Raw genomic sequence first — 25,689 nt, forward strand, 5'->3', positions numbered from 1 at the left:
TTTGGCTTTTTAAAAAAATCCATTTATAGAAACTCTTATGTTAGAGATACCAGGTGTTTGCCATCTTTTGTGCAGTTCTATTCCACCTATTTTTTTTTTAAACTTGTCATTATGATGTCATGCAAAGCTTTCAAAATATTTATGTAGACAGATGTTTTTATTTTTCCTTCAATGATTCTGGACTTCCTGTCTTGCTTCAAGTTTTTCCCTCACTAAAGTTATGTTACTATTCTTTAAAAAATGTCCTCTAAGTTTTTATTTCGTATATTTTTATCTTTCATTCTTCTGGAATTTATTTTGAATATGGTATGGTTCTAGCTTTGGTTTGTCATAGTCAATTAAACCAAGATCATTTATCAAATAAACTATTCTATCACTAGCTTGTTTGCCACTTTTGCTTTCTATTAGGTTCTACTAGCAGATTCTATCTCAGACTTCTCAACTATTTGCCTGAGCCATTGCAGTAGCAATAAGTTTACAATAACTTTACAATATAGTAGGTTTACAATAAGTTAAAATTTTGGTTTTCAGTAAGTGAAATTCAAGTGTGCCATTAAGAAAGAGAGCCATGAAATCTCCTGGTTGAGGTCAAAGACCACAAAAGATAAGGTATGCGAAAGGGGCTGGGTAAATTGTAAGGCTCTGTAGACAAATGCTAGCTGTTATTATTGAAAAAATGAACACAGAGAAAGAATCTTGGGCTTGGGAAGCTGGACTTTTGCTTTTATGACCATTAATAGTGCAGGGATTGAAGGGCCTGTTGTGGAGCAGCCGACCTCGCGCCCCCACCGCCAGAACTGGAGTGACAAACAGAGAGGAGTGGGGAAAGCCAAGTGCTACGCCCAGGAACGAAGAGTCTGATCAAAGTCGCAGAACGGAACTGGGGAGAGGGACTGGAAAGAGAAGGCCAGCAAGGAAACCTAGGAACAGAGGGGTCTCTCGGAAGGGGGCTACGAAGGCCGGGGCAGGTGGTAAGTCTCTCCTGAAGGCGGCTTGCTGGGGATTCCCGATCCCGTGGTCCTCTGGGAGCCGCAAAGAGGAGCACTACGGCCGCACAGCGCCGCCACTGCCGCTCCGGCAGCCGCAGAGGACGAGCTCGCGGCGCGGCCTTTCTCCAGGCGCCGGGCCCGCAGGTCTGGCGGCGGCCGCCGCGGGGCCGGAGATTGGCTCCAGCGGTGCGCGCGGCGGGGCGGGGCGAGGGCTGCCGGGAGGCTGGCTCCGGGAGGCGCGCGCGCGCGCACGCGTGCTCCGTCGGTCGGTGTGGCGGCGGCGGCGGAGCGGGCCATGGCAGTGGGCGGCGGGCTGGTGTAGCGCCGCGCGGGCCAGGCGGCTGGTGACTGAGAGGGGCGGGATGGGGGCGTCGCAGCTGGACGGTCGCAGGGGCCTGGGCTGCTGACCGCGCAGCCGGAGCCTGGAGCTGGCGGCGGCGGAGAGCCGGGCAGGTGAGTGCGGCGGCGCGGGACCCGGATGCGGCGCGGCTGAGGGGCGGCGCGGGCGCGCCGGCTGGCTGAGGTGTCCCCGCGCGGGCCGGCGGCGCGCTCTTGCCGCCACAGCCTGCGGCGCCGGCGAGTTGGGTGGCCGCGCCGCGCTTCCTGCCGGCGGGGACGACACCCGCCCCCCGGCTGGCGGGGGCGCCCCGCTCGACTGCGGCCCTCCCGGGGCTCTCCTAGGTGAGCGGCTCCGCGGCCTCCGGGCGCCCCGGGCCGCCGGCGCTTTCGGTCGCGTCCCAGGGGGCGCTGTGTGGAGAGGCGGCGTCCTCGCCCCCTGCGTCTCTGCGGACGCCCCCGGAGCTGCCCGACCCTTTGGTGGCTTTTTTCGCAGAAGTGTATTTTAGGGGCGGGGATCCTGGACTGTTGGGCTGTGGTCGTGGTTTCAAATCTCAGCGCCGCCGCTGACCAGCTCGAGGCCTTGGGTTCAAGTGCTTTGATTTGTGAATGGGAATAATAATAAGTACTTCCCAGGGTTGTTGTGAGGATGGGACAGCATGATTTGCATGGCCGAACAGCAAATGCTCGGTAAACGGAAAGCTGTTAGGAGCAGCCCTGGTGCGGCATCTTCTCTTGTTAGCCATTGCTAATTCCCGGCTGCGGGTGTACATTTGGGGCCACATTTATTTCCGAACTGCTCTGGTGTTGCAGTAACCTCCACTGGGGTTGCTTAATATTGGAGTCTGTTGTCTTACAGTGGCCAAAATCGAATCCTATAGTCTGATCTTGGTAACGTGTAGTGTCTTTCTTGGAATACCTGTCTCGGGTGCCGAGTGGGAATTGCTGCTGAAGTAAAACGAGCGAATTTAGGATTCATTAGGGTGGAAGATGGTGGGACTCACAAACTTGAAGTGCTTTGCTGTGTAAATAATCTTAAGTGACACTTAAACTCTGTCACTTGTTACAGAGTATAAACACACAGAGAATATGGAAACAGACTCCTTTTTCTGCATTTGCTACATCCGAAGGGAGTGACAAGTGCATTTGTAAACATCGTTGTGGGCAGTGTTACTGTGTGGTGAAGTCATCATAATTAAGTTAGATGAGTACTTATTTTGAACCACTGAATGGATGTTTGGAAATATGATTCCTAATAAAATCATCTCCAACGAGTCAGAATTCTCAGCAGTTCATTAATCATTTGGGGATTTTTATGTTACGCTGTAAGATATTTATGGTAAAAGCAGAACTGTTTAAGTCATGATAATGTAGCATAGGAGAGGGTGGTAGGATAAAGATCTTAACCTAGTTTTAGAAGGCAAGTGTGGAACAAAGTAAAAATCTTGGGCTTTAAAACTGGAATTGTATTCATTAAAGCAAAAATGACTAAAAACAAAAAACTTTGTTTTACACCCCCTTGTTCACACTCTGATGAGGATCTTCCACCTTCAGGGTGTTTTTTAGAAGTGGAGAAAATTGAGTTGGGTTTTGGTTTAATTGCTATTTTGCACTCCTTGCTTATATTTCCAGCTTTTCTTAGAGACTCACTCATAAAGGCTTTTGATCCAGCCTGCTTTGTGAATGTGAACGAAATACGTAGAAAAAAATTAAAAGTGAACTTTGTAATCTAAATTATGTTCTTTCTTGTAGTCTAATTATGTTCTTCCTATTTTGTGATCTTCCCTGTTGTCTAACTTTAGAGTGGTGAACCCAGCAGCAGAAACACTGCTAGCCACTGTGAAAACGCTAGAGGTCTGAAGTCACATCTTGGTTCTAGGCCTGGACCTGGGTCCCAAATAGCTGAGGCTTTGGGGATGTCACCCAGTCTTTCTGGGCCTCAGTTTTTTTATTTATAGAATTTGAGTGTGTCTGTGTGGCTGGCAGATTGGGAGGGTGGTGGTGGACTAGAGAATCACAGTGTATAAAGGAACCTTCCAGGATATTACACCTTTTTGGTTTTCCTTCTCTTCACTCTCTTTCTCTTTTGTTGACTTTCCCTTCTTTTCCTGAATTCAAAACATCCTAATGCCTCAGGGCTTCCAAGCCAGTCCCTCTACTTTTTTCTACCTGTATTCTCTGTGGGTGATCTCATCATGTCCTGTGGTTTAAATACTGTTAATGTGATGTTGACTCTGAGGTTTTTATCTCCAGTCCTGAACTTCAGATTTCTTCTATCTGCCTACATATCTTCACTTCATTTGTCTGTAGGCACCCTAAACTTAGCATGTTCAAAGTGGAGCTCTTGACTTTCGTTCCTTAACGTAGTCCTTGCCCAGCAGTCTCCATTTCATAAGAGCAGCCCTCTGCCCCCCTTCTCCACCGTGCTTAAGTGAAAAGTCTGATGGCCATCCTTAATTCATTCCTTTTCCTCACTGCCCCCCACTCCCAGATACAACCAGTCCTTCAGCAAACCCTGTCAGTTTTACCTCCAGAATATATCTATTTTCTTTAGTTTTATTGCCACCACCCTAGTTCTTTGTGAGTAGTAGCTTCCTTACTCGTCTCCTTGCCTCTGGTCTTGCTCTCCTACAGTTCATTTTTTCTTTCTTTCTTTTTTTAAATAATTTTATTTATTTATTTTTTTCCCCCAAAGCCCCAGTAGATAGTTGTGTGTCATAGCTGCACATCCTTCTAGTTGCTGTATGTGGGACGCGGCCTCAGCATGGCCGGAGAAGCGGTGCGTTGGTGTGCGCCCAGGATCCGAACCTGGGCCGCCAGCAGCGGAGCACGCGCTCACTCAACCGCCAAGCCACCGGGCCAGCCCTCCTACAGTTCATTTTCAAACAGCATTCAGAGTGATCTTTACTTACTTCCCTGCTCCAGTGGCCCCTCATTACACTAAGAAGTAAATCCCAACTCTTTACTTCCGCTATCAGCTACTTATCTTGCTTATTTTCTTGTTCGTTTGTTTATGATCTTTTTCCTTCAACATACTATAAGCTCTCTGACAGTAGGGACCTTGTCTGTCTTCCCTAGGGTATTCTCAGTAACCACAACAGTGTTGGGAACATTTAACTAACGTTGAATGAGTGAATGTGTGAATGAAATAAATTATAAAATCTTCTGTTTCCAGGTATAACATGTGCTAAACACACTTTACCCTTTTTTGGTCCCAGATTTGTGCAAATGAGGAAGTAATCAGAGGGCCTAGAGTTATTCTCTTAGGCATCCTTACTCCCTCAGTCTTCATTAAGGTGCTATACCTCCTGCAAAGGCTCAACATTTAGACATTAAGCCATTGATAACAAAAACAAATGTGAATTTTGTTCATTGTGTACTGGATCATTAGTATTTTTGCAAATAAGAAGCCAAGCAAGCTTTCCAACCTTGTTTTATTCTTTTGAGGCATTGAATTTTGGTCCTGATTGGAGGGGACTGGTTCTAGAATGTAGTAGTTTGATTAAGTATTACATGGCAATTCCTATAGGTTAGCAGTTGGAATTTTTACAGACAGCAGGTGTTTTTATTTCAGTTATACTTTTTTTAATCTGAGAGCCCCCCCACCCTGCATGTGCGCATGTGAGCATGCGTGTGTGCGTATGTGTGTATATGTGTGTATCCTCTGAACTATTTGATTTTGAGTAATCATATTTTACTATATCTTGGGGATATATCCTTATGATTTGGTTTCCATTAACTGCTCATGTGAGAGCTTTGTCATATGGTAGAAAGAGGCAAAGAATTTAGGGTTTTTTTCCCCACCTGACACTGAGTCTGTAGCCCTGAAGACTGTCTACGAGGTATGAACAAAGAAGGGTATGGAAAGATCGGAAGTGTACAAGTCCATTTTCAAAGTAGAAATATAGGAAAAAAATACATTGGAGGAGGAAGTCCCAGACTAGAAGAGTAATACTGACTGAACATTTAGTGGAAGAAAAGGAAGATAAGGGAGAATATCATAGATTTTCAGGTTTGTGTGGGACAACTTCCCTTCTCAGTCCTCTTACCTCTCACCCCCCTCCCCAAATTTTGACGCTTGGGGTTTTTTTCCTCTGCCCTTTCTCCATTCCCTGATTGTATGGACTATTTTTCTAAGGAGTGCCCGTGAGCCTTCGGTAGTCCAGTGTCTGCTAGAACATCTTGAGAGAAGAAACTAACCTTTTCTCGAAGAGACCTTTTTACTTTTTCATAATCAAGGTCTGTTTTCCTGGATTTTCCAGCTTTTGGGTCCAGCTGTACCCTTTAGAGTTGCTCCAAACTGGTGCACTTCCTTTTTAAGCTGTTGGTCTCCCATATGTATTTCTTGGTTGCCTTTATGTTATCATCTCCAGGTTAAATAATTCTGAGTCATAAGCTGTAGTTGAGAGAGGGAAAATGAAAGGGATTAGATATATGATTGGGTGTGTATAGTGTGTTAGCTACCAGTTGCTCTGATAATGCAGATTGCATATTTCTAATTTAGACCTTTTTTCTGAGTCAGTAGACTTACCTTTTGGATGAATAAAGAGATTTTAATAAAAAGACGTTTCTAAAAGAGGAGTGACATTGAGGTTTTAAAATTTTACGTACAGTAAAACTCAATTTTTTCATGTACAGTCCTGTGAGTTTTAACACCTGCATAGATTCTTGTAACTACCACTGCCACTAACAGTCTACAGAATAATTCCAATACCCCAAAGAATTCCCTTATGTTACCCCATTGTAGTCAGCTCTCCCTCCCCCATTCTTAACACTGGGACTTATTTGTTTTTTAAAGAGAAAATTTCTCATGGATAGAATAAGTCAGAACTGGAATGAGGGGATAATTGATCAACCTAATTGCTGGTTTTCTTTTAGAAATATAAATGAGAGAATTCCAGTCTTCAACATAATGGGTTTACATGCAATAAAGTAATTAACCTTGTAGATGGAGGAATGGTTATAAAGGCCTTTAAATTAAAAAAAAAATTATTGTATAACTTCTGGAAAATGTCATGTGAGGCAAATCCCATAATGTCAGGTTACAATAGGGACCATCTAACAAAGAAATCTGGGGCTAAGTCTGTGATAAAATCATAATGGATGGCATCACATCATATATCCTGTCATCTCTCTTTGGTAACCCAGAATTCCCATTCACTGCTATCCCATGGTAAGCTAGAAATTAATTTTGCCAAGGATTGTGTTATGAAGTTTCAGCTTTTCTCCCTGGTCTCTCTCTAGCATTGTCACCTTCTGCTGGCCTATCCATTTTATTCCAGCACTTAACAGTTGTCTTAGTGATTCAACTTTCCTAGGGATTGAGGGAACGATATGCTATCTGTATAGCTAAGGTGTATTATAAATATAGTTTTCTATTATCCTATTAACTTGGTTCTAGCCTAAAGCAGTTAATAATCTGGAAGTTCTATCATTTCCTCAGAAAATTTACAAATCCTTCCCTGAGTCCTGGCTCCAGAATCTGTCTTTTTCCTACCTCTTTACCAAGAATGTATATCTCCTTATTTCCTCAAATATTTAAAGCAGATCACCTGAGGTTATCATCAGTTGACCCTTTAACCGGGAGTATTTCCTGTTGAAATACAGAATGTTAATCTGGACAGTCCCCTATATTGTGGTATTGCTAGAGCCAGGTCTGCAGCTCAGAATCCCCTATTGCAAACCCAAGGGAGGCTACCACATCCCTGACCCTGTAGCTTGTCTTCCTCTGGTGCTCTGGTCACTTGGGAGACCACCTGGCAAATGCTCATTTGCCTTCAAGGGAAATGCGATCCTGATTATGCCTTCAGGAGAAGGATTATGTGGATTAAAAGAAATCCATGGGTAATCTAGAGGGTTTATTTAAACTGCAGTTTAACCACATTCCTGATCATAGTTTTTCCTTGCATTTCTAATAGCTAATTTATAATATTTACTAATTTCATATCTATCTCCTTCTACCATTGGGAAGTAATGGCAGTTGTGAAGTAGAGAAAAGATGGGAGGAGTCAGAGGAGTTAGATAATCAACAGGCATTGCCCCACATAATTTGGTGTTGACTGGGTGGTTTAACCACAATGCTTACTAGACCTTGAAGACCTGAATTCCATGAATTCCTTACCTGCTGAGCCACTGGAAGAAATTTGAGGTGACTGTCCACCAGAGGTCAAACTCCATTTTGAGACATTTACACTTTACTAGCTTAAATGGTCAAGCTTTTGTGATTTAAATGAGTATATCAGATTGTCAGAATTATAAGTTTAATGCAATTTAAAGTTTTCTTTAATGTTTATTTAATAATTTTACCTATTGACAATCTTCATAGGAATTAAACTGAAGACCTGCTATTTTGAAGTAGAGATGCTCAGTTTTTGTAGCCAGGTGACTGACTGCTACCTCCAAGTTACTTACATGTAGTTACACAGTAATTAATTTCCATTAAATAGTTGAAATATGGTCGTTTAAAATAGTTTATTCTTTTTAAAAAATTATTTATTTATTTATTTTGAGGAAGATTGGCCGTGCGCTAACATCCTTTGCTATCTTCCTCCTTTTTTCTTTTTTTCTCCCCAAAGCCCCAGTACATAGTTGTATATTGTGGTTGTAGAGTTGTAGCTCCTTTATGTGAGACGCTGCCTCAGCATGGCTTGATGAGCAACGAGTAGGTCTGCGCCCAGGATCCGACTGGCGAACCCTGGGCTGCCGAAGCAGAACGTGTGAACTTAACAGGTACACCACCAGGCTTGCCCCAAAATAGTTTATTCTTGAACTACTGATTTTATGTAGGTCTTGTATTTAGATGCTATGACAATTAATGTTTTCCTCTAGCTTTATAAAGCATTACAAATTGCTGCTGCTATGTTATCTGAACAAAAATTATAGTTTGTTAGCTAAAACTTATCTCTGCAGTTGTGTATTTTCAAAAGTTAGGTTCTATATTTATCAGCTATATAGATATCATTCCCCTTAATTAAGATTCATTATAGGTAATTTTGGAGGGGTATCCTGGGTAGAACCAGCTGGAATTTTCTTTTTTTTTTTTTTTTTTAATGTATTTTGGTTTTATTTATTTATTTTTTATAATTTTATTTATTTATTTATCTTTCCACCAAAGTCCCAGTATATAGTTGTATGTCATAGCTGCACATCCTTCTAGTTGCTGTATGTGGGACATGGCCTCAGCATGGCCAGACAAGCGGTGCATCGGTGCGCGCCAGGGATCTGAACCCGGGCCACCAGCAGCGGAGCGCGCGCACTTAACTGCTAAGCCACGGGGCCGGCCCTGGAATTCTCTTAATAAGCTTGTTTTTTGCATTGTGAGCCTAAGGAAACATCCATAGGAGTGGATGGTTGTTGATTTTGGACAAAGTTGTGATCAATTGAAATTATTTTATTTCTGTTCTTTGGATGGCTGTGGAAATTTCACATTTTTATTGGAAATCATTATTTGTCTTAACTCTTGATATACTTCGCCCACCATTTCATTATTAATATTTTTCCTAACCAGCTGAGAGGCTTCTGGGTTTTAGGTTCTCATTCTACTACAAGGAATGTTACACACACACACACACACACACACACACACACACACACACACTTCTCTATATAAAATAGAGAACTATATATGCCATACTAACCAGAAACAATTATTTTACCTCTGAATTATGAAGAATTCACTATCTTTTCCTTGAGCCTCAAGCAATTGTTTTTAATCAGTGATTTTTAAAATTCTGTGTATTCTGTGTATTGTTACCTGCTTCCTTTTATGTTCTTTTGTCATTTAAAGCTATGGCTATCAATATAGGCTATTCAAAAAACTAAAAAACTATGTGGCTTCCTATATGGAATTAGACTATAACAATAGTTAACACTTACTGGATGCTTACTTGTGTGTCAGATTATGCTAAGTGCTCTTTCTGTATTATTTTATTTTATCTTCATAATAAACTTGTAATGAAGTATTAATGATATCTTCATTTTAAGAGATGAGGAAACTGAAGTTTGGGAAGTAACATGCCAAGTGCACACAGCTTTAAAGTGGAAGAGTCATGTTTCAAACTCAAGTTTGTCTGACCCTAGAGTTTATGCCTTTAACTGATTGCCTCATACAGTTCTTTATTTTTTAGGTCCTTTTGAGGAAGGTTGAAAGAGACTATATAAGTTGAAAGTGTTATGTTTTTTATCCAATTTTATGGATAAGAGTTAAGAGTTAAACAGTGAGTTAGTTACTTGATGTAGTTTGCCTTTGTTTTGAATGTATGATAAGCTTTTCCTTTGCCTTGGCTTTACACTTAGAAAGACTGTGGTTTGTGGTTTGTCATATATATGTAACTAACAGAAATGCTTAGTGTATGACCTAGTGTAGCTAGATGTTCTGGTAAGCTTGTGTAGATCATCTTTACAGAGTTTTCAAATAAGAAAACTCAGAGTATTTTTTTCCCCGTTCTGCTCAGGTAATTTGTTTGGGTGGTGTATTGAAACATGTTGCTAAGCTTGATCCTAAAGTATTGGAAATAGAGTAAGGTAGACATGAATTTACTTTTGAGTAAATGAACCAGTAGATTACAGTTATTAATCCTTCAACTAAAAAAAAAATGAATAGAGAAGCATTTGTACCGTGTGAGCGTTAACATTACATCTACCATGAATAGTACTTAGACACATAGAAGGAGATGCATAGGACACATAGGTTTTCTGCCTAACTTTAGAGCCCAGGTAACTTGTTTCGGGCAAATTTCTGGTTGTGGTGTCATTACAAGCCCTATGACAGAGTGTCTGATTCTGCAAGTGAGGGATTTAGGATTATTTTCTTTACTGCTGAAGAGTTGAGCTCTTAATGAGTGTGCCTCTTCCTACAGACAAGCTGTGAATGAACTTACATTGGGGCAGGGTCACTTTTCTCTCTCAGTAGTCTAAACTTTTTCTTTTAACAGTAATCTCAGTGAGTCACAAATGTTATTTTAGTTACCTAGTTCTCCTTTCACGTTATTTCCCAAACCATGTATTATTTTACAAAATAAAAAGCAAGCACTTAAAACAAGAAAATCCTATCTTGTCAGTTCCATAAGAATTATTTTGAGCTAACCACTAATTTTGAATTTATTTATAAGCATGTCCTATACATGAGGACTGTGTAGTTTTAAAATTACAAGTATTATTTCTTCATTACTGGGCATAGAGAGTAAAATCCAATGAAATATTACCCATTTCGAAAATGAACTATTTAATAAATTAGAGAAGTTTTACATTTGACTGCATCTGGTTGTATTCTAAAGTTGGAATCTGATTTCAGTAAAGGAAAATATTTTTAAGAGGCCTAATCCTTTTTGAAGTCTTCATATATTATTGTCAGTGTCAGTAATGTTTGCTTTAAAATGTAGTCTTAAAAAAAGAGCAATTTTTGGGGGGGTTGATTTGCATAATGAAATACTTCTGGTTTTTTTTGAGGAGGATTGGCCCTGTGCTAACATCTGTTGCCAGTCGTCTTCTGTTTTTTTCTTTTTTCTCCCCAAAGCCCCAGTACATAGTTGTATATCATAGTTCTAGAGTTGTAGCTCTTCTCTGTGGGATGCCACCTTAGCATGGCTTGATGAGTGGTGAGTTGGTCCACACCCAGGATCCGAACTGGCAAACCCTGGGCTGCCGATGCGGAACGCGTGAACTTAACTGCTATGCCACTGGGCCGGCCCCATAGTGAAATACTTTGAGAGAAACCCAAATTATTTAAAATGATATGAAATAACTTTCACCTATCAGCTTGACAAGGATAAAATATTTTAATATCTTTTTTTGTTGTTGTTGTTGAGGAAGATTGGCCCTGAGCTAACATCTGTTGCCAGTCTTCCTCTTTTTGCTTGAGGAAGATTGCCCCTGAGCTAACATCCATGTCGGTCTTCCTCTATTTTCTATATGGGATGCCACCACAGCATGGCTTGATGAGCAGTGTGTCGGTCCACGCCTGGGATCCGAACCTGTGAACCCCGGGCCAGCAAAGCAGAGTGCTTGAACTTAACCACTATGCCACTGGGCCGGCCCCTTTAATACTTTTGAATAGGATTGGGGGAAAGATATTTTCATACATTGTTTCTGAAAGTATAAATTGGTACAACTTATAAGGAGGGTGTTTTGCCATATTTCTTAAAATTATGAATGCACATACTCTTTGACCTATTAATTCTTTCTGTAGAAATTATCTTTTAGATATACTCACACGTGCAAAATGACGCACGGACAAGGTTATTTGTTGCGTTATTGTCTATAATAGCAAAATTCTTGAAATAAATGTTCATCATTAGGGGATTGAGTTTAAAAAAGTAGTATAGGGCCGGCCCGTGGCTTAGCGGTTAAGTGCGCGCGCTCTGCTACTGGCGGCCTGGGTTCGGATCCCGGGCGTGCACCGACGCACCGCTTGTCCGGCCATGCTGAGGCCGCATCCCACATACAGCAACTAGAAGGATGTGCAACCATGACATACAACTATCTCCTGGGGCTTTGGGGAAAAAAGGAGGAGGATTGGCAATAGATGTTAGCTCAGGGCTGGTCTTCCTCAGCAAAAAGAGGAGGATTAGCACGGATGTTAGCTCAGGGCTGATCTTCCTCACACACAAAATATAAATAAAAAAGTAGTACATCCATATGCTTGAATGCTCTGTAGCCATAAAACAGAATGAGGAAAGTTTTTACGTACTGAAGTGGAATGATTTCGCCACATAAATGGATAAAGTTAGGAAAAAAAAGTGTGGTCACAGTATGTATAGAATTCTAACATTACTATTTTTTAAAAAAGAAGGCACTAGAATATATGTATTTGCTTGCTTTCAGAAATGAAGTATTTGTGAAAGGATACCCAACAAATTGGTATATATTGCTTGCCTCTGGGGAGAGGAACCTAGGTTACTGAGGGACTTGGGTGGTAGGGAGACTTTATTGTATATCCTTTTGTGCTTTTGAATTTTGTGCTTTTCAACTTTCTTTTGTGCTTTTGAATTTTGAATATCATATTCAGCCCAGAAGGTGACTATAATAAATGCATATAATTAAAAGGTAGAGAAATTCAGCTATTTTGAAGATTAAAAAGATAACCTTGGGCCGGCCCTGTGGCTTAGCGGTTAAGTGCACGCGCTCCGCTACTGGTGGCCCGGGTTGCACCCCGGGCGCGCACCGACACACCGCTTCTCCAGCCACGCTGAGGCCGTGTCCCACATACAGCAACTAGAGGGATGTGCAACTATGACATACAACTATCTACTGGGGCTTTGGGGAAAAAAAAAAGGAGGAGGATTGGCAATAGATGTTAGCTCAGAGCCGGTCTTCCTCAGCAAAAAGAGGAGGATTAGCATGGATGTTAGCTCAGGGCTGATCTTCCTCACAAAAAAAACCCAAAAAAAACCAAAACAAAACAAAGCAAAAAAAAAAAGATATCCTTATATAAGTACTACAAAATTAAACAAAATGGACACTAACTATAACGTTTAGTGTAAGTATCATTAAAATAAAACTTTAGGGGGCCAGCCCAATGGCGTAGTGGTTAAGTTCATGTGCTCTGCTTTGGCAGCCTGGGGTTTGCAGGTTCGAACCCTGGGCACTGCTTGTCAAGCCGTGTGTGGTGGCCTCCCACATACAAAACAGAGGAAGATGGGCACGAATGTTAGCTCCGGGCTAATCCTCCTCAGAAAAAAGAGGAGGATTGGCAGCGGATGTTAGCTGAGAGCCAATCTTCCTCATAAAAATAAAAAAAATAAAACTTTAAAAATCTTTGCTAAATCTTTTATATACATTATCTCTTAATCCTTTCAAAAAGTCTGTGAAATAGGTGGTGTTATCTCCAGTTTGCGTAGGAGTAAACTTGGATTTTAAAAAATGGATTGTTTATCCAAGATCACAAAATTTGTAAGTGTCAGAGCTGGAATTCAAAGCCTGATGGTAAAGCCTCCTACTTTGCTCTATACAGATCATTCTTGGCTTATATTGGCTCTACTTTTGTGTAGCGTATAGTTTTGTATGTTTGCATGCTGTCACCATAATCTCCCTTTAACTAAAGTCAGCCTCCAGTACATTGCCTGATGATTTGGAGCTCTTACATGGTGGCATTGATGGCTTGCTACTGCCCCTCTGGGGGAAAGACTACTATCAAGAATATTAATTTGATTGCCTCTAATCATCAAATTATTTGGAGAATTGCTCAACTGTCCTGTTGATTGCCTTTGTACAAGTAACCCAAGATCCTTGGAGTAGACTTATAAAATATGCTTCTGAGATCTGAGGGCAGACTTGGAAGGATTCCCTTCAAAGATTAGGAGACAGAGACCGGGAGGTATTACAGTAGTCCAGAAGAACAGTGAGAGATGCTTAACCATGACAGTGGGTGTGGGAAGGGGAAATTTACTTTAGAGAGGTATTGAACATTTTGGAAGTTAACTGGGTTTCTAGGAAGAATAGAAACATCAGGAGGAACAGGAAGACTTCCTTAATTTTGTTTAAAAGGGCTGTGTGTGTATGTGTATGTACATATGTGTATATAGTTAGTAAGAGATTCAAATTTTGGCTAATTTCTTCTGTGAGGAAAAATACTTTTCTTTTAGAAAAAGATAACACTCCTGCTATTTTCAGGTTTAAAAAAATAAAGTTAATGGGAATGAATGTTAAGATACATTTTTGCCTTTCCTGAGATGTCCCTAGTTATTCAGTAACCATATGCTAGTTGTAAAAAATTCAAAGAAGAAAAATAGAGTAAAAAGTGAAAGTCCTCTTTCAGACCTTCTCACTCCAACCTCCTCTGTTCTCCCCATTTCCGTTGCCCTTCTCAGAGATAACTGCTGTTATACTCAGGCAGATAGCCTGCGTACCTTTCTTTGTACACTTTCATATATATAATTTATTTTAATTGGGATCATTTTACATTTTCTGTAAGTATCTCTTTTACTTTTCATTGAAGTTCTCAAAGTAAGTCATCACTTTTCAATTTAACACATATTTTCCAAACACCTATTATGTGTTCAGGTCTGTGCTACACTGACTTCTCCTTAAAGAGATTCTTTGAAATCTAGTCATATTGGGGAGGAGCTATGTGGAGATTCAGGGGAAACCTAGACACACAAATGTGGTTGGAGAAGTAGAATAATTATTATTTGATTATCTCATAGAATCTCAGAATTTTCAGAGTAAAATTTCTGAATTTTAAGAGGAGACTTAGGGACTGCTTAGTTGTTAGACCAGGAAACAAGGTCTCTTGGGTCTCTATTTAGTGTTCTGGATGAATATTTCCAGTGTTCTGTGTTTCCACTTACATAGAGTTTCAGTCTCTGGAACTCTCTTTGGGAAGAAGATGGAGATATGAGAATGGATGATAGTGCTATCTCATGGTTTTAGGCATGTTTTTTAACTAGCCATAAAGTAGCAGCTTAATGGATCTCTGTCAAGCTGCAGGACCGTCAGACTTATTGAAAGATAATTTTTGAATTTAACTTTTTTTGTTGTTTTCAAATAGATGATACGTGCATTCAAAATTTGAAGATATCAGAGGTTTCCTTCCTCCAGCCGTGTTGTTCTGTTCCCCACAGGTGACCAAAGCCATCAGTTTCTTGTGTGCCCTTCAGAGACTTTTTGCTTTTTCAAACAAATATGAACATGTGTATATATTCTACTTTTCTACCCACTATTTACCATATATATGTGTATGTTAGTATAGTCTACACACTTCTGCACACTGCTTTTTTGGACAATTTTATAATTTAGTGATTAGGACCAATATTAAGAAGTGCTTGTAAAATTTTCAGGTAATATAACTGGGAGTCGTGGCTGAGATTAATTCTGTATGTCAAATAATAGGAACCAAGTTCTAAAAGAGTTCAACAGACCAGACTAAAACTAACAAAATGAGATTTAACACATCTAGCAATTAACTTTTGATTTTAAAATTCCAAAAGTCATTTTCTTGAACACGGCAGAAAGATGTTTTTCTTTCCTTTTTTCTTTCTTTCCTTCCTTCCATTCCATATGTCTTTCCAATTTTCTTTTCATATTTGTTTTTATGTATACTTTTAAAAAGCAAAATTGGGATCATGTTACCTACAGTTTTGCCACCAGTTCTCTTTCCTTAATATAGTAACACTTTTCAAGTCATTAAATATTCTTTTACAATATGATTTTTAAAGTCTGTATAGTATTCCATCACATGAGTGTAACACAATTTAATCAATCTTCTTTTGTTGGATACTTTTGTTATTAATTAATTTACTTTTGCTGTTAGGAATAACTTTATTTTTTATTTTTTTAGTTTTATTTTTTTGTCAGGAGATCAGCCCTGGCCTAACATCTGCCAATCCTCTTCTTTTTTTGCTGAGGAAGACTGGCCCTGGGCTAACATCTGTGCCCATCTTCCTCCACTTTATATGGGACGCCGCCACAGCATGGCTTGCCAAGTGGTGCGTCGGTGCACGTCCAGGATCCGAACCGGCGAACCCCAGGCCACCACAGCAGAGCACGCACACTTAACCGCTTGCACCACCGGGCCAGCCCCAGGAATAACTTTATAGTGAGTGTCTTTGAACTAAATCTTTATATACAACCATTATTTCTTTCTTTTTTTTTTTTTTGTGAAGAAGATCAGCCCTGAGCTAATATCTGTGCTAATCCTCCTCTTTTTGCTGAGGAAGACCGGCCCTGAGCTAACATCTATTGCCAATCTTTCTCCTTTTTTTTTTTCCCCTTTTTCTCCCCAAAGCCCCAGTAGATAGTTGTGTGTTGTAGTTGCACATCCTGCTAGTTGCTGTATGTGGGACGCCGCCTCAGCATGGCTGGACAAGCGGTGCATTGGTGCGCGCCTGGGATCCAAACCCGGGCCGCCAGTAGCGGAGCACGTGAGCTTAACCGCCAAGCCATGGGACCGGCCCCAACCAACCATTATTTCTTAGGGATGACACATTAAGTCTTGGAATTATTGGGTCACAGTGTTTGAATATCATGTTCCCTTCTTTTATTTTATTTTATTTTTTTTTGAGGAGGATTGGCCCTGAGCTAACATCTGCTGCCAGTCTTCCTCCTTTTTTCTGTTTTTTTCTCCCCAAAGCCCCAGTGGTAGTTGTATGTCGTAGTTGTACATCTTTCTAGTTGCTCTATGTGGGACGCCACCTCCGCATGGCTTGATGAGCGGTGCATAGGTCCTTGTCCAGGATCCAAACCAGCAAACCCCGGGCCACTGAAGCGGAGCGCACAAACTTAACCGCTGTGCCGCCAGGCCAGCCCCTCAAATTGCCTTCTTTTAAATTACATAAATAATTAGCAGAGGTTGGAATTATGTACAGAAAGGGAAACCGATGTATATTGTACCATGAATGGTAGATAGCCCTAATCTACACATGTAATATGCATAGCTCTTTAGTTGGTCTGCATTAAGGTATTCTAAGACCAATCGTTTCTTCCTTCATCCATTTTTGTACTTAATAGACTGGATTCAGTTTTGCTTCTGCGTCTCAGGTACTAAGTATATGTGAAAAAATTCTGTATTTTTTTCTTTTTCTATATAATCATTTTACCTATTTTCATTTTACTTATTTTTTATTATATATTTAGTAAGCATTTATTGTCTACTATCTGTGGAGTCTACTGTTTCCTTTTTTCCTCCATTTTTTTTGCAACAGCTTTATTGATATATAATTCACATACCATACAATTTATCCATTTAAAGTGTACAATTCAGTGGTTTTTAGTATAGTCAGAGTTGTGTAACCATACCAAAATCAAATGTAGAAATTTTTCATAGCCTCAAAAAGAAACCTTTTAGCTATTATTGTCCAATTCCCTCCCTAATCCCTGCCATAAGTGATAACTAATCTACTTTATGTCTCTATAGAATTGCCTATTTTGGATATTTCATATAAATGGAATCATATAATATGCAGTCTTTTGTGACTGACTTCTTTTGCTTAGCATAATGTTTTCAAGTTTCATCCATATTGTAGCATGTGTCAGTACTTCCTTTTTATTGCTGAATAATTCTGTTTCCTTTTTCAGTTCCATTAATAAATGTGTTTGCTAAGTATTAGGGCTATTAATCAGATTATCCATGCCTAGGTTTTCCTTTTGTGTATCATCTGGTTATTAACATTTTGCTGTGTATTTATTAATCTCTAAGAGTATTGGTATAGAGAGACAAAAGATGTGAACCTCAAACAAGCAGTTTAGCAGTTTGTTAGTATCATTGGTAAGAATTTTATTTTAAAAGGAGTTTGAAACTCTGGGATAAAATTAAGTGATACTTGGGAATTACTCCTAGATTTTACTTTTCATGTTTTTTTCCTCAACCCCTATTATTTATTACATTTATTTGAGCTAATAAATACTGTCTATAATATCTATGCTCGAACTTAAATTAAGGAGAAAGATATACAGATGTAGAATTGGATTGTCGGAAAAGAGACAGTTTCATATGCAGAGCACTGCTTTCCTGACACCCAGTCCAGATAGTCTCCCACAGAGAGTTTCACAGAACACCTTGAGTTGCCTCGCTTTGATCTCAGGTGTGTGATTTGCAGTGTGTGTGTATATACATATACATATATATATATATATATATATATATATATATATGTATATTTTGTGTGTGTGTGTGTGTGTGTGTGTGTGTGTGTGTGTGAGGAAGATCAACCCTGAGCTAACATCTATTGCCAATCCTCCTCCTTTTTTTCCCCAAAGCCCCAGTAGATAGTTGTATGTCATAGTTGCATATCCTTCTTTTTTTTTTTTAAGATTTTTAAATTTTATTTATTTATTTATTTTCCCCCAAAGCCTCAGTAGATAGTTGCATGTCATAGCTGCACATCCTTCTAGTCGCTGCACGTGGAACGCGGCCTCAGCATGGCTGGAGAAGTGGTGCGTCGGTGCGCGCCCCGGATCCGAACCCTGGGCCGCCAGTAGCGGAGCATGTGCACTTAACCGCTAAGCTACGGGGCCGGCCCTGCAGTGTATATATTTTAAAGAATGATTTCTCAGTTAATCTATCAAGGCTTAAAAGATCATCTAATTCTCTTTTACAAAGAGATTGGTTCCTGAAGTGTTTTGTTTGTTTTTTTGGCTCTGATGGGCTTTTTCATGAATGTATGGGAGGTTTTTTTTCTTTCCACAAAAGTATTTTAAGATATTTTTCATGAACATGGGAAGTATCTCTTTAGTCAGGTGATGGCTATATGTTGAATTTTCAGAAGATGGAACTGGTGTGCTAAGAATTTATGAGTAGGCTTAGTTGTCTTGACTTATCACTACTCAAAATGTGATCCCTGTGCTGATTGCCCTGTCCGCTGTGATGTCCTACAGAGATTGAGAGTTAATAATAAGAAAATGTGGACTTGTATTTTGTTTTTATTTTTCTATTAATTCTTTTTATTGTATTTTAGGAAAGTATTGGATTGCTGCAATTGGGGGAAAAACTGCACTAGTTCTTTACTACTGACAGTTTGAAACACACAGAGGACCATCAAGTGCCCAGGCTCCAGCTTTAGGGAGCCTCTATCCCATTGGATTTAGGTTTTCAGGCTTTTTTTTTTTTTTATAATTGAGATAACTGTAGATTCATGTGCAGTCGTAAGGAATAATAGAAACAGGTCCTTTGTATACTTGACTAGGTTTTCCCCAATGGGTAACATTTTACAAAACTATAGTGTAGTTTCACAACTAGGACATTGACATTGATACAGTCCACTTAACATTATTCAGATTTCCCCAGTTTGACATGTGTGTGTTTATTAGGTTCTATACAATTTTATCACCTGTGTAGGTTTTGGTGTGCACCACTGCAGTCAAGATAATGAGCAGTTCCAACACCATAAGGATCCCTTGTGTTACATTTTTATAACCATATCTGCCTCTAGCACCCACCCCACCCACCTTCCGCTCTCCACTGCGGTCTTTAACCCTTGGCAACCACTAATCTGTCTTCCATTTTGTCATTTCAAAACTGTTATATAGGGGCCGGCCCCGTGGAGTAGCGGTTAAGTGAGTGTGCTCCGCTGCTGGCGGCCTGAGTTCGGATCCCGGGCGCCCACCCAGGCACCGCTTGTCAGGCCATGCTGTGGCGGCGTCCCATATAAAGTGGAGGAAGATGAGCACGGATGTTAGCTCAGGGCCAGTCTTCCTCAGCAAAAAGAGGAGGATTGGCACGGATGTTAGCTAAGGGCTGATCTTCCTCAAAAAAAAAAAAAAAAAACTGTTATATAAATGGAATCATACAGTATATAACCTTTTGAGATTGTCTTTTTTCGCTTGGCATAATTCCCTGAAGATTCTTCCAAATGTTGCATGTATTAATAGTTTGTTCCTTTTTATTGCTGAGTAGAGTTTCGTGATATGGATGAACCACAGTTTAACTAGTCACCTGTTGAAAGATTTGCATTGTTTCCTGTTTTTGGCTGTTACAAATAAAGCAAGTATGACCATTTGTTTTTTGTGTGAACACAGGTTTTTGTGTGAACACAAGTTTTTGTTTCTCAGGGATAAATGCCCAAGAGTACAGTTGCTGAATTGTATGGTGATTGCATGTTTTTGGTTTTATAAGAAACCCTCACAGTCCTTTTGATGATACAAGGAGTAACAGAGAAGCCTTATTCAAACAGATGCTAGGTGGCCGGGGTCTGAGCTGGGATTGCATTCTGGCTGGGCTGCTGCAGTGGAACTCAGTGCCGAGTACATCTGGGAGAAGCTGTGGCAGGACCTGCAGGTGGTGCATGTGGAAGTGGAGGACACAGTTCCCAACTGCTGTGGGTCCACCTTTTGAGTCTGAGGGGAAACTTCTGCTTCAGAGACACCAGCTCGTGAGCACATGCCTAGCTGAAGAGCTTCTGCACATCTATGCCTTTGAGCAGAAAACCTTGACCCCAAGGCAGTGGGCCTGTGAGTGGCAGAAATAAGGAACTGGGACCTGCACAGCCATTAAATTATGAATGAGGGCCGAAAAAAACAAAAAAAAAGAAAAAACCAGGTGCTAGCGCAATATATCAACAAATCCTAGCTGAGCTGCTGTTCTGGTTGAAGTAAGCTTGGACTTGGAGTTCCGCCTGCTTGATCATCACCTAGGGACTGTGCCAGCCTTATCAGCTTTCTTTACCCAGGCTGAAACTGAGGGCCAGACAGGTGACGTGACTTTAAAAAATTTTAAAAAGAGATTTGAGAGATTTTATGCTTGTTACTGGCAAAGCTGGTATTGGAACTCAAGTTTCTTGATTCCTAGTTTTTTGTTTTTATAACTCAGAGTTATACTTTTGTATGTATAGTTTGAATGGTCAGATGGTCCTCCAAGATTTGTTATGAAAAGCAGTAGTGTTCTGCTGCTTCACTTCCTTCTAATGTAATTGTACCAGAGCATTTACTATTAGCATATATATTATTTTATACTGAATTGTGTTCCTTTTATTTCTCCTTTATAATATAGTTAAGACTGCATAACATATACATATATGTAATTATTTAAAATTATGTTTAGTTTGTATTGTCTATAAATTTTGTTTCAGAATGGTAAAGGGGATGTTATGAAATATTTATTTTAAAAAAGAGAGCATTGGGTCTGACATGGCTGAGAACCCCTAGGGTAGGTAGGATGTGGTGGTGCAGCACATGGGAAAACTCTGGTGGGAGGGAGCCTGACATCTTGGAGAAACTGAAGGAAGGCCATCTATAGCTTGAGAAGAGAGAGTGAGGGAGAGAAACGTGTAGGATAAGGGATGTGTAGGATGAGTCCAGGAGGGAGGCAGGGGCCATGCAGAACCTTGTAGGAAGAAGCTTGGAGAATTATTTGGCTAGAACCAAAGCTGAGGGGTTGTGAGGTATAGAGTTGCTTGACCGAGTGGAATTTATAGCTGAAATGGACTTTAAAGATCATATAACTTAACTATCCCATTTTACAAATAAGAAAATGGAAGTTAAGAGAAATTTCCCAAAGTTAAACAGTTAATGGATGAGCTGGAGCTAGAACTTGATGGTGCTAATTCACTGTTTACGCTTGACTGCCAGGTTAAATTTTAGATAGTTGGGAACATTTCAGGTTTTGAGCAAGAGGATTCCAAGATGAAGATGGCTAGATGCCTGTGTGCAGGCTGGAGGCAGTAGGTAACAGGAAACTACAAAGTCAGGGCCCCCATGATTTTATCCTTTCGTCAAACTGAATCACTAAATACAGTTCTAATCTTGATTTATGCTCAGTTATTTAATAGTTTTTGTGTTAGTGTCCTTGTCTCCCTTTGTAGATAGTAAGCCCTTTATTTTTTAATTCTTATACATTCTGACTCAATACTTTATTCATAAGTAATAAGTTTTACTTATAAGATCCCCCAATATCAAGATTTGAATTGGGCCAACAGCTTACTAGAATCTTCATTTCATCTTCCTGCATTGACTTTTTACCTGGTTATGTATTTTGGTTCAGTAGACTTTTGGTTGTCCGCGAAGATTAGTTCATGCTCTCTATAGCAAAGCTCTTATCCAGCAACATGCTTTGATGCCTGTACTTGTAAGTAATACTGAAAATAAGGAAATAGGAGCTCTGTGGTTTAGATCTTGTTCAGATTATCTTAAAAAAAAAAAGTTTGTGAGGCTGGCCTGGTGGCGTAGTGGTTAAGTTTGCATGCTTTGCTTTGGCAGCCTGGGGTTCACTGGTTCAGATCCTGGGTGCAGACCTACGCACTGCTCATTAAGCCGTGCTGAGGCGGTGTCCCACATAGAGCAGCTAAAAGGATGTACGACTATGACATATAGCTATCTGCTGGGGCTTTGGGCAGAAAAAGGGAGAAAAAGGAGGAAGATTGGCAACAGATGTTAGCTTAGGGCCAATCTTCCTCAAAAACAAAAAAAGTTTGTACTTAATTCTCTGCAATATTAACCATGGATTTGTCCTATCTGCTCACCCAAGTGAGGTAAATAAGCTCTCAAGAGTCCCTGGTACCATTTGGTGACTCACAGTGAGGGCAGGCCCATTGTTGCTAGCAAGTAAAGAACAGTCTCTAAGGCGACTACCCCCTTCTGGTTTTTTAACTATTTAATTAGTTAATTAATTAATTAATTTGTGAGGAAGACCAGCCCTGAGCTAACATCCGATGCCACTCCTCCTTTTTTTTGCTGAGGAAGACTGGCCCTGGGCTAACATCCGTGCCCATCTTCCTCTACTTTATATGGGACACCGCCACAGCATGGCTTGACAAGTGGTGCATCGGTGCGCGCCTGGGATCCGACTCGGCGAACCCCGGGCTGCTGCAGCGGAGCGCATGCCCTTAACCACTTGTGCCACTGGGCCGGCCCCCAAAATATATTTATTTTTAATAGTTGGTACATGCATATTATATAAAATTTAAAATGGATATGGTGAAATGTAAGTTTCCTACCTCTTTCTACCAGCTACCCAGTTTTCTCTCAGGAGGTAATCACTCTTTTTTGTGTGTGTTGTTCCTTAGATAACCTATGCATTTATGAATATAAACCCTCACTCTCACAAATGGTAGTATAGCATATTCATTGTTCTTTGTGTCTTTTAGCACTTCACAATGTATTTGATGCTATGTATCTGTAAGTATAGAACTTTCTTCTTTTTCATGGCTTCTTAATACAGTCAGTCGTGTGTCGCTTAACAACGGGGATATGTTCTGAGGAATGCATCGTGAGGCGATTTCATCATTGTGCCAACATCATAGAGTGTACTGAAGGGGAACAAAATTTGCCACTCCAAAATGTCTCTCTAACATGGCGATTATTATTTTTTCTTTGTGAGGAAAATTAGCCTGAGCTAACATCCATTGCCAATCCTCCTCTTTTTACTGAGGATGATTGGCCCTGGGCAAACATCTGTGCCTGTCTTCCTCCACTTTATATGGGACGCTGTCACATCATGCCTTGACAAGCAGTGCATCAGTCTGCGCCTGGGATCCGAGCCCGTGAACCCCAGGCCACCGAAGCAGAGCACGTCAGCAGAGCGCATCGGCAACCTTAACTGCTCTGCCACCAAGCCGGCCCCTTAGGCTGATTATTTTTAAGAAACAAGAGACTCAGAAAGTTTTTCTTGTTACTCCCCCTTAACTGCCTAAAAGAATTCAGATAAAAAAACCTGTCTCAGGAAGCAAGCTATCACCTTAGCATAGTACGAACATGAACTGGGTGGTAGACAGAGAGGAACCTAAAAAAGCTTGTTTGTTGGGCTGCCCTCTGTGTTCTTCTGTAGCTGTGTGGCCAAACACTTGTTTTCCAAACATTTACTCCTTTTCACCTACCTGTGAATTGCCTTCCTTCCCTTTGAAGTCCCTGACTTTCCCCGCCCCCAACATCTTCCTTCTTTAGCTGAGGATGGCCTCTAAGGTGAGTTACTCTGTTTTTCTGGGTTTCTCCCATGTATACATGTTATTAAACTTTTGTTTGTTTTTCTACTGTTAATCTGTCTCATGTCAATTTAATTCTTAGACCAGCCAGAAGAAGATACAACAGGAGAGGAAAATTTCTTCTGCCCTACAGTGTTTACACAAACCTAGATAGTATAGCTTACTACACATCTAGGCTATATGGTACTAATCTTATGGAACCACTGTCATATATTCAGTCAGTTGTTGACTGAAATGTCGTTGTGCGGCACATGATTGTATTCTGTTGTGTCAATATAACATAATTTTTCACTATTTGTATATGAATAGATGCCTAACTTTTTTGTGTGTGTGTGTGTGAGGAAGATCAGCCCTGAACTAACATCCATGCCAATCCTCCTCTTTTTGCTGAGGAAGACTGGCCCTGGGCTAACATCTGTGCCCAACTTCCTCCACTTTATATGGGACGCCACCACAGCATGGCCTGACAAGCAGTGCGTCGGTGTGCACCCGGGATCTGAACCTGGGCCGCTAGCAGCAGAGCGCGTGCACTTAACCACTACGCCACAGGGCTGGCCTCTTAAGTTGTTTCTAATCTTTGCTATAGTTTTGAGTAGTTTTAGAGTGGCCAGATTTGAGATCAACCTGTGCAAGGTATGTGTGGAGATGGAGAAAGAGAGAAAGGCCTTAATAATGATTTTTTCAAGGAAGGAAGTTGAGCAGGAGAAAACCTAGAGAGAGCTAGAAGAAGAATGAAGGGAAGAGAGAATGTTAAGGAGAGAGGAATAAAGGATAGTAGGGAAATAGCCCTGGTCTTCCCAAGGCAGGTACTGAAACCCAAGACTCAACTTTTCTGTTACTGTCTTAGAACCAGACTGAGTTCATAGTTATTAGCCATGTGATCTTGGGCGCATTATCTATTCTCTCTGTGCCTCCATTTTCTTATCTGTAAAATGAGATGAGTGGCATAATAATCTTATCATGTGTTAATTCATGTACAGCTGTTAGTATAGCATCCATCCACATTGAGAAAGCTTTCTGTTTCCCTCCCCTCCTCAAACTTTGCTCTTATTTAGCTTTTGTCTGCTCAGGTGTACTCCTCCACAAAATCTAGCTTGCTCTAAGAGCCTCATTTCTTTTTTTTTTTTCCCCCAAAGCCCCAGTAGGTAGTTGTACGTCAGGTTGCACATCCTTCTAGTTGCTGTACGCGGGCCGCGGCCTCAGCATGGCCAGAGAAGTGGTGCGTCGGTGCGCACCCGGGATCTGAACCCGGGCCGCCAGTAGCGGAGCACACGCACTTAACCGCTAAGCCACGGGGCCGGCCCTGAGAGCCTCATTTCTATATCTTATACTTTTTTCTTACCTTTCATCCCATTCCTTTGAAATTCCCATGTCTAATAATTTACCCTATCTGAGGTTAGGGAACCATCTCTTGTAATGTCTGTATAATTTAGTTTCACCCTGCAGCCACCACTAAAATACTTAGCATAGTGCCTGGCACATAGTAGGCACTTGATAATGTTTGAATTATACTGAAGGGGCCGGCCCCGTGGCTTAGCGGTTAAGTGCACGTGCTCCCCTACTGGCGGCCCGGGTTTAGATCCCCGGCGCGCACCAACGCATCGCTTCTCCGGCCATGCTGAGGCCGCGTCCCACATACAGCAACTAGAAGGATGTGCAACTATGACATACAACTCTCTACTGGGGCTTTGGGGGAAAAAAAGGAGGAGGATTGGCAATAGATGTTAGCTCAGAGCCGGTTTTCCTCATCAAAAAGAGGAGGATTAGCATGGATGTTAGCTCAGGGCTGATCTTCCTCACAAAGATAGATAGATAGATAGATAAAGATAGATAAGATAGATAGATAAATGAATTATACTGAAGAAAGCCTTGGGCCTTAGGAACATTGAACCTAGAGAAATGACTAACCTTTCCACCCTTTCTCCAGCCACCCAGTTTTCATTCCCTGAGGCAACTGATGGTTAAAAATGCAGTTTTCCTGAGTGTTTATATAAACAAATATGGTTAAAAACGCAGTT

General features: G+C 40.8%; 2 protein-coding genes across 5 annotated transcripts in view; both read left to right on the forward strand.

Annotated features, from left to right (window-relative positions):
• Positions 1-760: 760 nt before the first annotated feature.
• Positions 761-25,689, forward strand: part of PIK3CB (phosphatidylinositol-4,5-bisphosphate 3-kinase catalytic subunit beta) — a 181,694-nt gene continuing 156,765 nt past the window's right edge. Inside the window, exon 1 of one of the 4 annotated variants that reach the window (XM_058552075.1) lies at positions 761-971. The gene's annotated coding sequence lies outside the window, so the exon portion shown is untranslated. Of the gene's footprint in view, positions 972-1,279; positions 1,443-1,646; positions 1,671-25,689 lie in introns of those variants that run through there. The other 3 variants (XM_058552077.1, XM_058552062.1, XM_058552074.1) reach the window with 3 other exon arrangements.
• Positions 4,953-20,750, forward strand: LOC131411462 (bolA-like protein 2). The gene is given in 3 exon segments (XM_058550333.1): positions 4,953-4,964; positions 19,912-20,093; positions 20,095-20,750. Coding segments are annotated over 3 exon segments (324 nt in total). The 3' UTR covers positions 20,225-20,750.

This window comes from Diceros bicornis, chromosome 2 (genome assembly GCF_020826845.1).
Source record: "Diceros bicornis minor isolate mBicDic1 chromosome 2, mDicBic1.mat.cur, whole genome shotgun sequence".
Taxonomy (NCBI): domain Eukaryota; kingdom Metazoa; phylum Chordata; class Mammalia; order Perissodactyla; family Rhinocerotidae; genus Diceros; species Diceros bicornis.